The sequence below is a fragment of the Anolis carolinensis genome, chromosome 6, assembly GCF_035594765.1.
Source record: "Anolis carolinensis isolate JA03-04 chromosome 6, rAnoCar3.1.pri, whole genome shotgun sequence".
NCBI classification, from domain to species: Eukaryota; Metazoa; Chordata; class Lepidosauria; order Squamata; family Dactyloidae; genus Anolis; species Anolis carolinensis.
Window position 1 is genome coordinate 35,261,686 of NC_085846.1, and position 15,036 is coordinate 35,276,721.

A 15,036-nucleotide genomic window follows, 5' to 3' on the forward strand; every position below is an offset into this window, starting at 1 on the left:
TTTATATGAGTATGCTGAACAGTAGTTTCATCCATGGATGATCTCTGATTATCAAATTGCCCTTACTAAGAAGACATATTACCAGCATAAAAACACACATTTTTGAGGTCAAGAGAACTTTGGTTTGCATATTCATTGTTATTCTTTGTTTCATCTAATTTTTAAAATAATGCTTTGTTCTATAAACTTTCTTTTTAAACTACTGATCATAGATAGTAATAAAAATGGCTTGATTGAGTGATGATTAATTGCAGTCTACTTGATTGTCAGAAAACATACCTCCTGGAATTTTATGTTCTTGCTCCCACTTTTCATAAATGACTGAAATGCAGATTGAGATACATATAGGATGCTAAAATGTAATACATATTCTAGAAATGCATCACCATATTTTGTCCTCTGATGCAATTGCCAGATATGCCACATGTAAAGATACTCAACTATGCTTGTCTCTGCAGAGTGTTCATTCTTTTTATTTTCATCACAAAGTCATCAAATGAACACGTCTGGGCACTGAACCAAAATATGTAAATGATAGAAAAGTTGGTGACCTTGTGTTTGTCTCTCTGTAGAGTTTTGTTGAGAGGTTTGCTCTCTCAGTTGATGTAAGATAAAAAATTGGCTGTACCAGAATTTTGGATACCTGCATCTTAATCTCCTGTATTTTTGACTAGATTCTTAAGATAAGACATCCAGGTTTCCACAACAGAGGTCAAGGAGGTTGACCCCATCCTTCTCATCATAAACAAGTATCTTTAGGTTTATATTGTACTACTGGTGATGAATGAATCATGATGTGCTAATAATCCGTACTAAGAAGCCATGGACAAAATCAGCAAAAATCTTGGGCAACTTCCTAAACTACAGGCAACACAGTGGTTGCAGTGGATACACTGCCTCTTCTTTTTCCAGGCAACACCAATCTCCCTAGCACTGAAGGATTTTGTGAGTTAAAAACCTCAGCATCCCAACACTGCCCCACTCAACAGGGAAAATCAGAAATGAGAGATTCTTGCAAACCAGATGTATTCTTTACCAGAAGTACTCAGGACCAGTCACTTTGGAGGATTGGAACATACCACCAAAAAGACCAAGAGTTGTGTAGGCTGAGACCACTGAGCCAGATAGTAGATTAGAACAATGAAATGTTCTGTGAGTTGTAACCTAGGATAGAGGCATCCATACTTCACCTTGCTCCTGTGGTTTATTTACCTTCTTGATAAAAGGCTAAGCTGAGGTTGAAGACGTGCCTCCAAAGGAGAAGGTACCTTCCAGCCCATAGACTAGACTAAAGCCTCTTGTGAACTAAGGAAGCTAAAAATGACTGCATGTTTCTTCAGTTGCTCCTGTTGCCTTACTAGTTTTGAACATTTGAGTTCTTAAAAGCTTTCTGTATCCCATTACAAATGCTGTATATATTAACCAGCAGGATGAAGGACCATTACTCATGACACTCCTCAGCAACACTTTCGGAGTGGAAGACTGCTTCACTGCTTGAAGGAGTATATTCATCCATTAGATACAAAACAGCAGTAGGTTTTTTTGAAAAATACACTAGATTTGATGCAGGCTTTAGAGATTTGTGACGAAGACCCCCCCCCTTCCAGATGCAGAACAAGAGTTTACGGGGAAGCAATGAAATATATAGAATATCTCAGTTGAAGCCCAAATGCTCATGCACACCAAAGAAAGTATCTTCCTTCCTACCTCAGTGAATAGACAAGAGTTCCAGAATTGCTTCACAGAGATTTCTGAGAGAACATTTTCTCCCTCTCTCAATTCAATTTCAGCTCATTCCTTCTGGGCCGGAACAGAAGGAAGTGGAATAAAGACAAGTGTTTAGGTGTCTAAATAAACTAATCTCTCCAGGATGTTGTCTATTGAAGATATATGTTGATGGACTGAGAGCACAGCAATGAACATTCCTAAAAAAGGCATCCTTACGGGGAAATGATCTGTGAGATTGTCTCTGGCTTTGTGAAGCACTGTGCTTTGAGTGTGGGTGACATGAAAAGGCCACACAAAGTAGTCCCGTAGAGCAGTTTTGCACAAAGGAGGCATTGCATTCATTTTCAAACCAAAGCTCACTACTCTATTTTTAAATATTTGAAATATTTATCTACTCCTTTTAAAAATATTGTTGTTGGATATTAAAAGTACAAATACAAAGAAACTAGGAAGAAGCAGGGAAGGAAATACATAAGATGTGAATGTGGCTAAGCATATCAACCAGTCAATCTTTTTTATAGTGTGTGAACAAAACTAGACTAAGTTGGCATCTGTAGAGTACACATTCATGTGTAGCTAAATGAGTAAGATTTTCTGACTGTTGAATAGAAGATGATAAATGTTTTCCATTCCAGCCTTGTGTGAGTCATTTACCTACTGTGAAGGCATGCAGAGTCCAATAATGCTGAATATCTGTTAAGTTCCAAGTCATGGCAGTGTGGTTTAAAAGTACATACCTATCTACAAATATCAAAGATTTGTGTAATACAAAACTAGTATGCTACAATACATCTAGCCAGAAAAAAATGACAAACTGGATCCACGCATATTATATGCCACAAGGAAGCATCGTTAGATCTGTATTACCATTACCAACATTCAGTTGATTGGACAGATATTTTTCTGAAAAGATATCTCCCTGAAAAAAACTATTTATTTAACCAGACATTATTTCAAATAGAAAGAGATTTTAGATATTAAGTAAAGGGTAATTTTCTATTAGTTGCCACTCTAATTCTGTATTCTGCTAAATCCTAACTTTGATTACATGCCACTGTGCTATGAGCTACTTCTGTAGAAAGTTTTAGGCCTATAAAAAACTAAATCGAGAAGTTTTTTTAATCTGAGGCGATTCCTGCCTTAATTGGAGGACTGGGCTTCCTAAGAGAGAAATCTTTCTTGGAGGGGGGGGGGGGTAGCAAGAAGATATTTGTATGGATTGTGTGAATTATTTTGATGATGAGAAAGCTATCTTTTCTCTATATTTTGCCATTGCACTTTGATGAAGCTTTTGGTGAACATGCCTCCTCCCTGTCCCATTCTGAGGTCTATATGTCTGTAGAACTAACAGGATATGACTCAATAGAAATATAGTCATGTGAGAGATGTATTAAAAAAACATTTCACTAGAGGAGAGGGGCTGTTTTGTTTTGTTTTTTAAACCATGTGATGGCTTTTTCTCAGCCATTAGTGACTATACGGTCATCATCTTGTCTTCTGAGTTTCTTGTGAACAGAATGCGATTTCTAGATTAGATGAAAGAGGGGGAAACTATAGTGAAGGGGTAGAGGATTTCCCCATATTTCTAGTCCACTCACAGAACTGAAAATTTGCAGGCACCTTCCTGAAAAAAAACTCCCTTGTGTTGGGGAACTGAACATTCAGAATCTGGCAAATTTATGCGAGCCTTCACCTACCCTTTTCCTTTTTTCTTGAGTTATTGCATGCTGTTCTTTGTCTTGAAAACCTCTTTCTATCTCCCTGGAAGGACATCCCTAGATTAAAGGTGGGAAAGAGGGAGCAGGCCAGGTGTCATTGGACTCCAATCCCCATCAGGCCATGCCAGCAGAATAGTTCATGATGATTGAGAGAACTTAAAATCCAACGGCACAGAATTATATCAGAGCCACTATATATTAAATGTCTTCCTCAAGCTGAGACTCATAGAAGTTCATTACTTCATGGGTGATTGCAAAAAAAAATTGTTGTGCAACTAAATTGGAGGTCACAGTTTCTTAGATGGTAATGTTTCTGATGATACTTAAAACATGACGGAGTCCATAAATATATTTCTGGGCACTTAAGCTACTACTACTTTTTCCCTGTTGTGCAGTTTAATCTGAGCATATGTCATGTTTCATAAAGTTTATATTATATGCATAATTTAGGCTTTCTGTAATTTTTAAAAAATCATTAATTGCCAAGAACACAACTAATAGAGCATGACATTTTGGTGTGGGAAACTCTTATGTCCAGGAAAATGTGGAGGGAAGAAATCCTTCCATGCCCTGTAACTTAAACCCCTATATCTTAAGCTTAATTTTAAGTAGCCAACACTAAACATCCCACATGCTTGTAACCTCTCCTTGTTAAAGGCAAGGAATTTCAAGCACATCTCCTGAGGGGCCAAATCAGTTTTTACGCACAATGGAGGTCTTCCTGCCCAGCAGTTAATTGGGTTCTAACAATAGTTCCTGCTGTAAGAGAAAAACAGAAATGCTGTTTCATGGCTGAACTATCTAATTCTTTGGGGAGTTGCAGCACAAAGAAGGTGGATCTGGAGTTGGCAGGATATTGTGTTAATACAAATGCAGTCTAAATGATTGTCAGTAATTTAAAATACCGTGGCTTTTTCTGATTGGTATTTCCCAGAAACATATGCATTGAGGGTTAAAGCCAAATGTGACAGGCAGTAATAGGACAGAGCATCTCTTTTTCTTGGTGGACTGAGGAGCGGGTGGGAGAGATATCCAGCATCTATCTTCCGTTTGGTTTTGTGGGAATCAGTGAAACGTTTGGAGAGTCTCCCAATTCTCATCTTCTCTTATGGCTCTTCCAGATAGAGGATCTGTCTGATTCAGCCTTTGCCACCCTCCATGCCAAGTGTGAGGAGATGGAGCGAGCGAGGTGGCTGTGGACCACAAGCATGCCACCTCAGCGACGAGGCAGCAGGTAAGGCTGGTTGCCACTTCTGCAGCATTAAATTCTGCTTTGATTACGTTGCTGTACAGTGTACCTCAAATTTTGCTGTACATGTTATCTGTGTCAAGTATGGATGTCTTGGTGGTTTAGATATGTGTGTGAATGCAGTTGAGGGTGTGGAGGGAAGCCCTTCTGGATAGAGCCTGTTTTTTTTACTTTATGGGAGGGTTTACCTTCTGAAACCAGCTGGCATCCTGTTAATGGCATATGCAAGCACAAGGTTGACATGATTTGTTTTGTGTTTTTGATTGATGTAGAGTTGTAGTGCACAACCTGTGGCCCTCGAGGTGTTTTGAACTTTAGCTCCTGAAATTCCTACTCATTGGACAAGCTGGCTAGGGCTTCTGGGAGTTGTTCCAAACACCTGAAAGGCCACAGGTTGTGCACCACTGATGTAGAGGTTGTATCCTCTTCCTCCGTGTCATCAAATTTGCGCACAAACACCTCAACATGCACTATGGAGTTACTGCAGCAACCCCCTAAATCCCTTCAGTCATTTCATATCTGGGGAAGAACATCTAGTTACGTCCCCATAGATAAGAAAAGACAACCTCTACATCTATCTTCTTATTCCAGGTTATTTGACAGTGTACTGATATAATCCAATTCAAAGCAGGTCTGGGATCAGATCCTGGGATATAGGGCAGTGTAGAAGGGGCCTAAGTATTGAGTTTTAAAGAGGCACAGTACATGGCAAATGGAAGAAATCAGGTTCTCGCAAAACAAGGGAAAATAGCAGAAGTAGGAGAATGGACATGGAGTATGGGAAGATAAGATCGATATATGTTTCTGCGTGTTTTTGTTTTTTTGTACTTTGGTTTAGTGACAGCAAAGGTTGAGAGCTTGATGAAAAAAGTGGTGGTTTTACGTAATTTGAAGAACAATGGTGCCATGCCAGTATGGTGTTCAAGTATATGGAACAGCCAGGAAGGAAGGGCGGAATCTTTTGAAAAAGCAAATATTCTTTTATTGGAGGAGGAAGTGCAGTGAACATAGAGCAGCATTCAGAAAAGATTCCCCAAATAACTTCTTCTCAAATGACATGTATTGAGTGAAATAGAAGAAGGACTTGTTGGTGGGTTGTTGGTTTTGCCATAATGGGCCTTTGGCAGCTTTTCATTTCCTGATGCTGTGGGTTTGTCTTTCAATGTGTACAACTGTCATTTTAATAAATAAATAGTAATTTCCACTTTAAAAATTAATTCCAGATCTTACAGATCAACAGACGGACGGACAACCCCACAGCTGGGGAACCCATCAACCCCACAACCAGCGTCACCCGATGTTGGCAACTGCTACTCCCATTCTGACTTTTCCCATGCCCACTCACCACGCAGTCCCATCAGTCCTGACCTGTTCTCTGGCCCCCACACCCCTCTGTCCCGGGATTCCGTGCGGCATCTGTCCTCCGAAGACACACGTTGTTCCACACCAGATTCAGCTTTTGATGAACAGGTGAGGAGAGTAGGGGGGTTCTTTCCTGATCTTGATAGACATGGCCCATGTGAGGCTCTGTGTGGAATGTAGACATTCTGAAACCCTGCTGACTGGCTGCCTTTTGCTTTCCAGACTGTGCAGCCCTGGGAACGGCGCAGCTTCCCACTCTCCTTCAACCCCAAGACAGAGTGTGAGGACCCGTTGGATCCCCAAGACCGGTCATCATCCCGATGCACGCGGCGCACGTCTGGCAGCAAACCCTCCCGAGAAACGGACGTGGCCCCCTCCTCACCCACCCTTGCTTCCCTCAAGAGCCGGAACGCAGGGACCGTGGCCACAGTGCAGCGGCCGGCCCACAGATAAGAGATGGACAGGGAGATGAGAGCAAAAAGCAATCCACCAAACTAACTTTTGGCATTAAAGCTTCTGAAAATCTGCGTTTGATATTCAAACATCCTGCCGGGAATTTTTCACAGTTTTTAGTGAATTTAAGGAGTTTAGAAACTGTTTTATTTCCCTCCTCCCTTTCTTTCCATGTTACCTTGTCACGCACACCTTCTCCAGTGCTGGGTGGTCGGATGAGGAGAACAGACCTGTCTCCCCATCCCCACGCTTTACACTCCTCAAATAGAAGAGTGGAAAATGGCTGGTTGGTCCTGGAAGGAGTTCTCTGGCAAAGGGGGTTTTATTTTATTTTACTTTCCTTTACTTTTGCTGTTCCTGTGTCTTGTTCTCCTCACCCACCACCACCACCACTGTGGCCCCTCCCCTCCCTTTAAGATTTTAGTGGAGTAAAATTAGTGGTGAAAAGTGATGTCTTCTGAATACAGCTCCTTCACTCTCTATTCTGCTCATGGGCCACCACTGGCACTAGAAAGCACTTGCAATGCAACTCCCCGCCTCTTTTTCACTTGGTTCCCCAAGAGACGGCTTCCAGCTCGTCCCCTCGCAAGAGCGCCTCTTCTCCAAGTTACCTCACCTTGTGCTGCCTTCATCCTTTCTGCTAGTCTGTTGCTGCTTTCAAGTCCCCCCCCTCCCCCTCTGTCCATGTGTTCTTGGTTGTTCAAGGCAAGGTCATCAGCCTTGATGTGATTTTTGAGAAATCATACTGTTGTTTAGGATTTTATTTTTAATAAATAAATAAATATACATAGCAAGTTGAGAGTGGGAGGGAAAGCTGGCAGATGAGCGTTTCCGAAGAAGTTGTCCATGGCAGAAAGCGTTTAAAGGCTTCCTTTGCTAGATGTGATTTGTGACTCTCCCTCCCCTTTACCTGCTGGTAATTCCTAACATTTGTGTGTTTCTTTTTAGTTTGGCATACATCCTGTTAGTTTGAAAGCGGGCAGTAGGTTACGTATCTGCTGCTGCTAGATTGCAATACAGTAGTCTTGAGCCTTAAGTACTGGGAGGAATGTCACAGGAGTCAACAACTTGTCGCCCCAGATTCACAAAGCCATATTGTAGTGAAGAGTGTATAATTTCAGTATTCTCGTTTCTTTTCTTCAGCCCTTGATGGAAGTATGTAGTCTATGCATTGTTTAAATGGCATCCTACGTTTTTAAGCTATGAAGCGTGCGTTTACCCCTCAGGAAAAGATAGAACTTTGTTTTTCACCACTACTATGTAACTCCACTTCCACACACAACTTGGGTTTTCTTTCCTCCTTATGAGAACTTCTTGTGCTGACTATATCATCAAGCTCAGCAAGTTTGGGTTTAATTTAAAGCAGCCGCTGCCATCACCTCCCATCCCGTGACTCCCAGATTCTGCACACCGATCCATCTGTAATGTTTTTCTGACCCTCGCGGTGTGGCTGTTGGTCCCTGTCCTGTTGTTAGCATTGCGCCTGTCTTCTGTATTAATCACACCACCAAAAAGGAAAAAAAAGACATTTTTTCTCATTTTGTAATTGTAACGAAATAGTAGCTAAACTGCTTAATGGTTGGGGTTTTTTCACAATTTTCAACATTACTTAATGTTTTTGGTTCTGTTCTAGTTTAATTTCTTTTAAAAAGAGGAAAAACCCAATGCTATCATATCCCTCTGCATTAAGTGCTTTTCTATTTATAAGGTTGAAAATTCTGAATAACCCTCTTAGCGTTATAAAGGAAAAATCCACAAAAAAACACCTTGTATTTTGTAAATATTTCTTTTCCTGCTTCAAGCTGTGTAATGTCCTTGTTATATAGAAACGCTTTTCTTCAGAGAAGCTGATCTTTGTTTAATGTCTTGATTCTGTTGGCCAAAGCACAAATGTGTGCTTATAAAAAAAGATTAAAAAATTAAAAAGTTAAGAAAATGTGCTAAATCTCATCTGTGGAACATAATGGAAGAAAAATGCTGTCTTTACAAAATACATCATATATTTCATCATGTAATAGTCGTCCTTTTTTCATCAAAAAGGGGTTTGTGAATATTGGCAAGGAAAAAAACTGACTTTGATTCTCTAGTTTCCTTACCTTACCTCCAAATGAGGAGGAGGAGGCTGCTCCAGTCTCAAACAAACAGCTCTACTTGTTAGTCTTTTTAAACTGCAGAACCATTTGGGGCTGAATCCCTGTCCTTTCCTCCATTCTTTATTTCTCCAAAGGCAAGCCAGTTTTAAAACTTTCAACTTAAGGTGTCTGGAGCTTCACTTTTCTCTCCTTCCTCCGAGGCAAGGCAGTTTACATTACCTAGAATGTAGTTATTTGGAGAAAGCAGGGAACGTATGAGTTCCAGAGACCTCCATTTTGAGTTTTTCAGGGGTGTGACTATTATGTGAGGAAAACAAGCAAAATTTTGGCACCCAAAAATTGAGGGTGCGACTGTTACATGGTGGTGACTATTATGCGATGAAATATTGTATTAGCAAATATGTTGAGAAAATAGTTGAAAATGACAATAAGCAAGAACTTTCAATGTTTGAGTGACTGATTTCTTTTATTACTACTGTTTCGTCTTGGAAATGGCAGTAAAAATTTCATACTCAAAGATGACATAATTCCCCCCTGTATGTAACAGAATAATATAGTTGTGATGAGAGTCACGTGGCACTCCAGGTGGTGGTTTGCAACTCTCGGCATTCTTCATTCTTGCTAGGGCTGTTGAAATGTGCCATTAACAACTGAGCCTGGATGGTTAGTTTGCTGGTAGGTATATGGAGCAGAATAATATATGCAGAGGATAATATCTGCACACCTTTTCTGTAAAATAAGGCCTGGTTTACTGTGATTGTGTGCCATCCAGACTGACATGTTTTAGCTTACTGCTACAGACCAAATACACAAAACTGGAGCTGAGAAGCTAACTTTTTAACAGAAATAAGGAGCCTGTTGTCTTTTAAATATTAACAGGTTGTATCATCTAGTATTCCTTAAACACAGTGGCCATGGTAACTAGGGTTGGTTGAGATTCCGTATCAACAACATACAGGCATGTACACACATGCTTCTCTAAAATAGCTGGAATTGTGGGATTCCAGTTCTTGTGGCTAGAATGGCCTGACTTCTTCGCCATGCCAGTCTCTATCCCCTCGTTTCAACAAAGAACTCGTTAAATATTGTAGTAATGCCTTTTTTATTTCCAAATTCACTTTTACAGCAACAGTCAGTGTAAACCAGTTGTTAAAACACACAAGTACAATATGGACAGTCACAGACAGGTAGCTAAGCTAGGATGATCATACGGAGATCTCGCTCCCTTCCCACCCCCACCCCGTTTCCCACCCCCTGAAAAACTTTGAAAAGGGAATTGCAGGGTCTTCTAAACTCCATTTTTCCCTTTTGCGTACTTCCACGTTCCATATAACAAAGCCCGCTATCTTTTTTTTCCTTTTTAACTTCAAAACCAAGACTTTCAACTGTCAAGTTTAACACTTTTTCAAACCCCTAGATATGTAAATTTATATACCAAGACAAGACATCAGCCAGTCAGTTTGACATGGACCTAGACTGAAACTCTCATGGGTCTAACCATCTGGAAAAGTGATGCCCCTTTTGTCCTAAAATGAGTTATAAAGAAAAGTAAAATCCAAGCTCAGAACAGCACCTATGATTTAGGGAGACAGCTACATTTGGGTGGAGGAAATAATATGATCTATGCTTCAAAGTGGTGGAGGATGTGAGCAATGAAAAAGGATGGGGGGCAATAGTTGTAAAGATAATTGCTTTGCATTTCTTTCATGCTGAAGAAAGCCTGTCATTTTATTTCGGTCTATGCTCTATGCAATAACTGACAAGGGATAATGCAAGGGATTTTTTTTTCATGCCAAGCTGTAGTTGTGTGAGTTGAATTGAGTCATAATGTCTAGGTTCTCGGTGGGGGAGTCTCCTGCATTCCACAATTTTTATAATGCTGGGTTTAAAAGAAAGCCAGCTATTATTTCTGCATTTTAGAATGGTAGGCAGTTTACACATCTTTAAATCATTAAAGACTGAACAATACTGATTTTACTAACCCTTCAACCATATCAGTATTTCCCGTGTACCAGTGTAATATTCTATAAACTTGTGTTGTTCCTCTTTTGACTTGCTATCCTATCCTTTTTTTTGTCATACCCTTTTATTAAAAAGCAAGTTTATTTACCTTCAGACATTCTGCTTGTAGAATCTGCACTTTTCCTAACCCTCATCTGAACGGATTATAACAAATGACTGCCACTTTTAAGCAACCTCTTTATAAATACAGTGCCAGTGATGGGTACAGGGTTACTATTCTGAATCATTCTAAAACAGCAAGTGAAGCTATAAGTGGATTATCAACTTGTGTTTGAAACAGGCCATTTCCCACGTCACCTACTCCCCCAATGGGACTGGCTTAAAGAACAACATAAATAAATTGCCCCGTACCACCTGTGGCATACTATAACTGTAAATGAATAAACCTTATGATTGCCTTTTAAGAATGGAGGAAGATGTGACGTATGCTGGGGCTGGTGAAATATCTGATTCGGTGCTCATAATTACCTTCCTAACATCATCTCCATTCTGTGCTCTTAGGCCAACATAAAGACTCAGTAGGCTTCTGGCCAGGCTGCAGGTTCTACTGGCAACTGTACTTTGTAGATGCTTTTACAAAGCATGCCACCCATTGCTTAGCAATAAGGCAGGTTCAAGATGTGGGCGCAGCCCCTTCCCAAACCAGAACGGCCACCACAATATTGCTAGAGTTAAAAGGCTCTGCCTGAATTGAGCAGGACCTCACATGTATGAATCCTTCTGCTCCATGACAAAAAATAAATGGAGCATCTATATGGAACTTCTTCACACCTCCTGGCAAAGCCTCATCGTGTTTTGAACACTAATAAAGCAATGCAGCATGATTTGTTCTACCAGCCGTGGGAAGTCCATTACTCTTTTCTACTTTCTAGGTAAGCTCCGTAGTATAGTCAGATGTATATTTTTCCCAGCGTAGGATGGTTTTGACTTTATCTTTTAGCAATTTCCAAACATATTCTAATGGTGTATCATGTATGGAAAGGTAGGGGGAGGAACAACTTGCTTTACTGTTCACACTTCTGCTTGTTGTGTGCCTTTAAGTCATTTCTAATTGACAGCGACTTTAAGGTGAAGTGATCATGGGAGTTTCTGAGGCTGAGTGTGTTTACTCACTCGAAGTCACCCAGTGAGTTTAGCTAACCTAAATTGGCTACTTTTCCATACACAGAATACTCTTGTTCATACCAATATGTTTGTGATCTGTTTTAAATTTAAATAGGAACATGCTTTCTTCAATTTGGGGTTTTTAAGTGTTATTTCAGCAAAATGGAGTATATCTGAAGGTGCCTGAAAGGTAGAAATTGGGGACAGGAATTAAAAAGGTATGAACGGGAACGACAGTAGCTGAGGACAACGGTTTAAGTACTTGAAATTAGAAGGGTTTCAGTCATCTTTAAGAGAGCCAATTGAGGGGTGCTAGCTAGAATACATAGTTTGGGAAGAAACAGAAGTTGGTGCCACAATTTCTGAGCAACTGGGATAAGATACAGCCATCTCTTCCTTGCCCAACTCCAAGGGATGGAAAAAAGAATGACAATTTGAGGAACTATTGTTGGAGCCCTTGTATTCAAGGGAACTTGTTACTTTTGTACCATGTGCTTGTTAGGGGTTTCTTCCCCACTAGGATCAAATGTGCAAGAGATACAAGAAAGAGAGGGCCTTTAAACCTAGTATTCACCCCGCTGGCTATACTGTGGAAGAATGTGTTGAGACTACCAACACTACGTCATGATGTGTACAGTGCAGCCTCCATATAAACATAAGATACATTCCAACTCTATTCCCCAATGAATTTATGGATGAGAACTTTTTTTTTTACTATATGTGAGATAGAAGCACACCATAGAATAGCACTTGAGAACCTAGAGAGTTCCACAAGTGTCTCCAGGAAGAAGTACTTTTTAGAGCATGGCTAAGTGAACCTATGGATACCTAATCTGTGAATTGGGGGGGGGGGGGGTGAATCATACTGTATCTGAAATCTGTCTAAAGGTATCTTGAGGTACTACCAGTCCTTCAAGTGGGCAGATATCAAGTAGCAAACATACAGAATATGAAGAGGATATGAGGCAAGTGTACTTTGCCAGAATTGATGTAAACCCACATTGTGCTAAACAGATGCCCTGCCAAAGAAGTACCCTTCCTGCTATTTGCACGTCCCTTAAATAAGTGCACCTGTCAATGGTAAAACAAGACACCCTACAGCCACCCCCTCTACCTCACACATTTCTCTACACACAGACACACATATCTTCCCCATGGAAACTATGAGAAATAGCCAGGCCTTTTTAGACTGAGCCCAAGGAGCAAAATGGCTACTTTACTTCTCCTACTGTTCTTCTCCCCACAAATCCGCCCCAAGTTGTTAGATGAAGTAGACGATTTCCAATGCTGGCATGTGTGGTAGGTGCAAAGAGATTGGCACAGTAACATGAAATTGAAGATACTGGGTAGATAAGCTGAAGGAGACAAGCAAGGTGAAGGTGTACTAGAAACAATGATAGAGAAGGGAAGAAAGGTGGCAATAGTCACTGCTACAAAAAATTAAAAGCAATGGGGTGAATCCAGACACATATTTAGTAAATATGTGTTTTATCAAGTCTGCTCAAAGTAGGACGTTGTCTGGCACCAAACCTATGTCATTAAATTTTCAAGATTCATTTTTTTAGGGAAAGAGAACACACAAGGTGGCAGGATGTTCTTCAGAATGCATCATTTGAAAAATAGCATAAAGGAGCACAGAACTTGCAGGGTTAAAATGCCTTTTCACTTGATTCCTTTTAATTACACAAGTAACACTTGTGTGAGGTAATGACTGCAGCCAAATTCCCAAAATGAGCATAAAGGTGTGTGCATCCTTTGCAATTGAGCTTTTGGCTGCCCCATCTCATTATTTCTGTGTGGTAACCCCTCACCCTTTCTACACAAGTGAAATATGAAAGACCATATTGCCTGAGTCATCCAACAAGCGTTCCACACTAAAAACTGCCTGTGTGAAATCTGACATATGGTCTAGCCATCCACTTGCACCCATCCCTCTCCCATTGCCCGAAAGCAGCAGGGATTCTTGTAGAAGGTGGATAAGCAATTGCTATGTGAGAGACTCTATGTTTAAGGGGATGTGCTTGGCTCACTACTGTACATGCACATCAGCAGACACCACTCTTCTTTCTCAAGATAGATATCTAAAGCAGCAAACGTTCACCTGGCAATTACATTTCCTTTTGTTTAGGGGTGAGGACAGAAAGGATATGTTTCTCTAGACTGAGATCTTCAGAAATGGTGGGAAATTCACTTTCCCATTTTGAAATCCTGAGGCCAGAGATGAATGAGGAAATGGGGAAGGAGTGGGAGCAGGTTAAAAAGTTAGCCCATTAAGTTAAGAAAGAAAGAAAGAAAAAAGGAATGGTGGGGGATGCAGATGTAAAAAGGAACAGAGAAAGAAAGGCCGGAGTGGATTCTTTTCTTCTTATTCTCTCCACCCACTTAAACACAATCACAAGCCTTGCTTGGCCAGGGAAGCAGACACTTCGTCAGCCAATGTGGCCAGCTGTGGGGAGTCCACCATGTTGATGCTTCCGGTGGAGGAGACATTGCTAAGGCGCCGTGGGGAGGCATCACCAGAAACAGTGGGCGATTTGTAGACAATTTCAGCTCCATGGTCAGTCTTGGCTTTGGCATTCTCACGGAAGGTCAGCTTGTGGCTCTCAATCTGGAATGAGAAAAACTGGCAGATGAGGACAGTGGACGAAGGAAGAAGGGCAGGGAGTTGAGGCCCTCTCCCACTGCACACCCTAGCTATACCTTAGCTAGTGTTTTTGCCAAAGGCATTCATTCAGTTGCAGCTCGGCTTCTCTCCATCTGTGCTGCTTTGACCAGTGTGCTGATGACTTATGCTCAGAATTAGGAAAATTCAGACAAGTTCTGCACAATATGGCAGTTGTAAAGGGCTATTTAAAAAAAAAACTTATGCAGGCCACTCAAACTCCTTCCCTTCTTCCCCGCCTGACCAGGAAGGCAAGCAGCGAAAGGGCCGAACAGCAAAACAGAATTCCAACCCCTTCACCCCTTTGTCAGCCTCGCATCATTCCCATGGATTAGGGTTAGGAGAAGGGGTAAAGTGCCTGAACTTCCCCCTCCCTGGTCGGCCCGTGCTCTGCCAGCTTTCTTGGTCAAAGGAGAAGTCCTTCCATGGGCTGCAGCCCTTTGTGGGCTTCATCTGGCCTGCAAGCCACATGTTGTGCAGACCTGAATAGACGCACATTTCACTGAGTGAGACTAAGTGAAAAAAAATCCCTTCCCAAAGTAAAAATGACATTGCTTGTCTGTTATTGTAAAAGATTAGGTACTCACATTCTTTGATCCAGAAATACTAAGTGATATATACCTTATAAAGTACATACAAAACAAA

General features: G+C 41.0%; 2 protein-coding genes across 36 annotated transcripts in view; one reads left to right on the forward strand and one right to left on the reverse strand.

Annotated features, from left to right (window-relative positions):
• kansl1 (KAT8 regulatory NSL complex subunit 1) overlaps positions 1 to 10,718 on the forward strand; it is a 178,358-nt gene extending 167,640 nt beyond the window's left edge. For all 5 annotated transcript variants that reach the window (XM_016994553.2, XM_016994552.2, XM_016994554.2 and 2 more), the window contains 3 exons: positions 4,568 to 4,680; positions 5,919 to 6,165; positions 6,280 to 10,718. In XM_016994553.2, coding sequence (XP_016850042.1) covers positions 4,568 to 4,680; positions 5,919 to 6,165; positions 6,280 to 6,510 — 591 coding nt within the window. In that variant the 3' untranslated portion in view covers positions 6,511 to 10,718. The remainder of the gene's footprint in view (positions 1 to 4,567; positions 4,681 to 5,918; positions 6,166 to 6,279) is intronic.
• The window catches only part of mapt (microtubule associated protein tau), a 104,654-nt gene continuing 99,304 nt past the window's right edge, over positions 9,687 to 15,036 (reverse strand). For 28 of the 31 annotated variants that reach the window (XM_062983905.1, XM_062983901.1, XM_062983892.1 and 25 more), the window contains one exon: positions 9,687 to 14,337. In XM_062983905.1, the coding sequence (XP_062839975.1) occupies positions 14,122 to 14,337 (216 nt within the window). In that variant the 3' untranslated portion in view covers positions 9,687 to 14,121. The remainder of the gene's footprint in view (positions 14,338 to 15,036) is intronic. The other 3 variants (XM_062983895.1, XM_062983911.1, XM_062983924.1) reach the window with 1 other exon arrangement.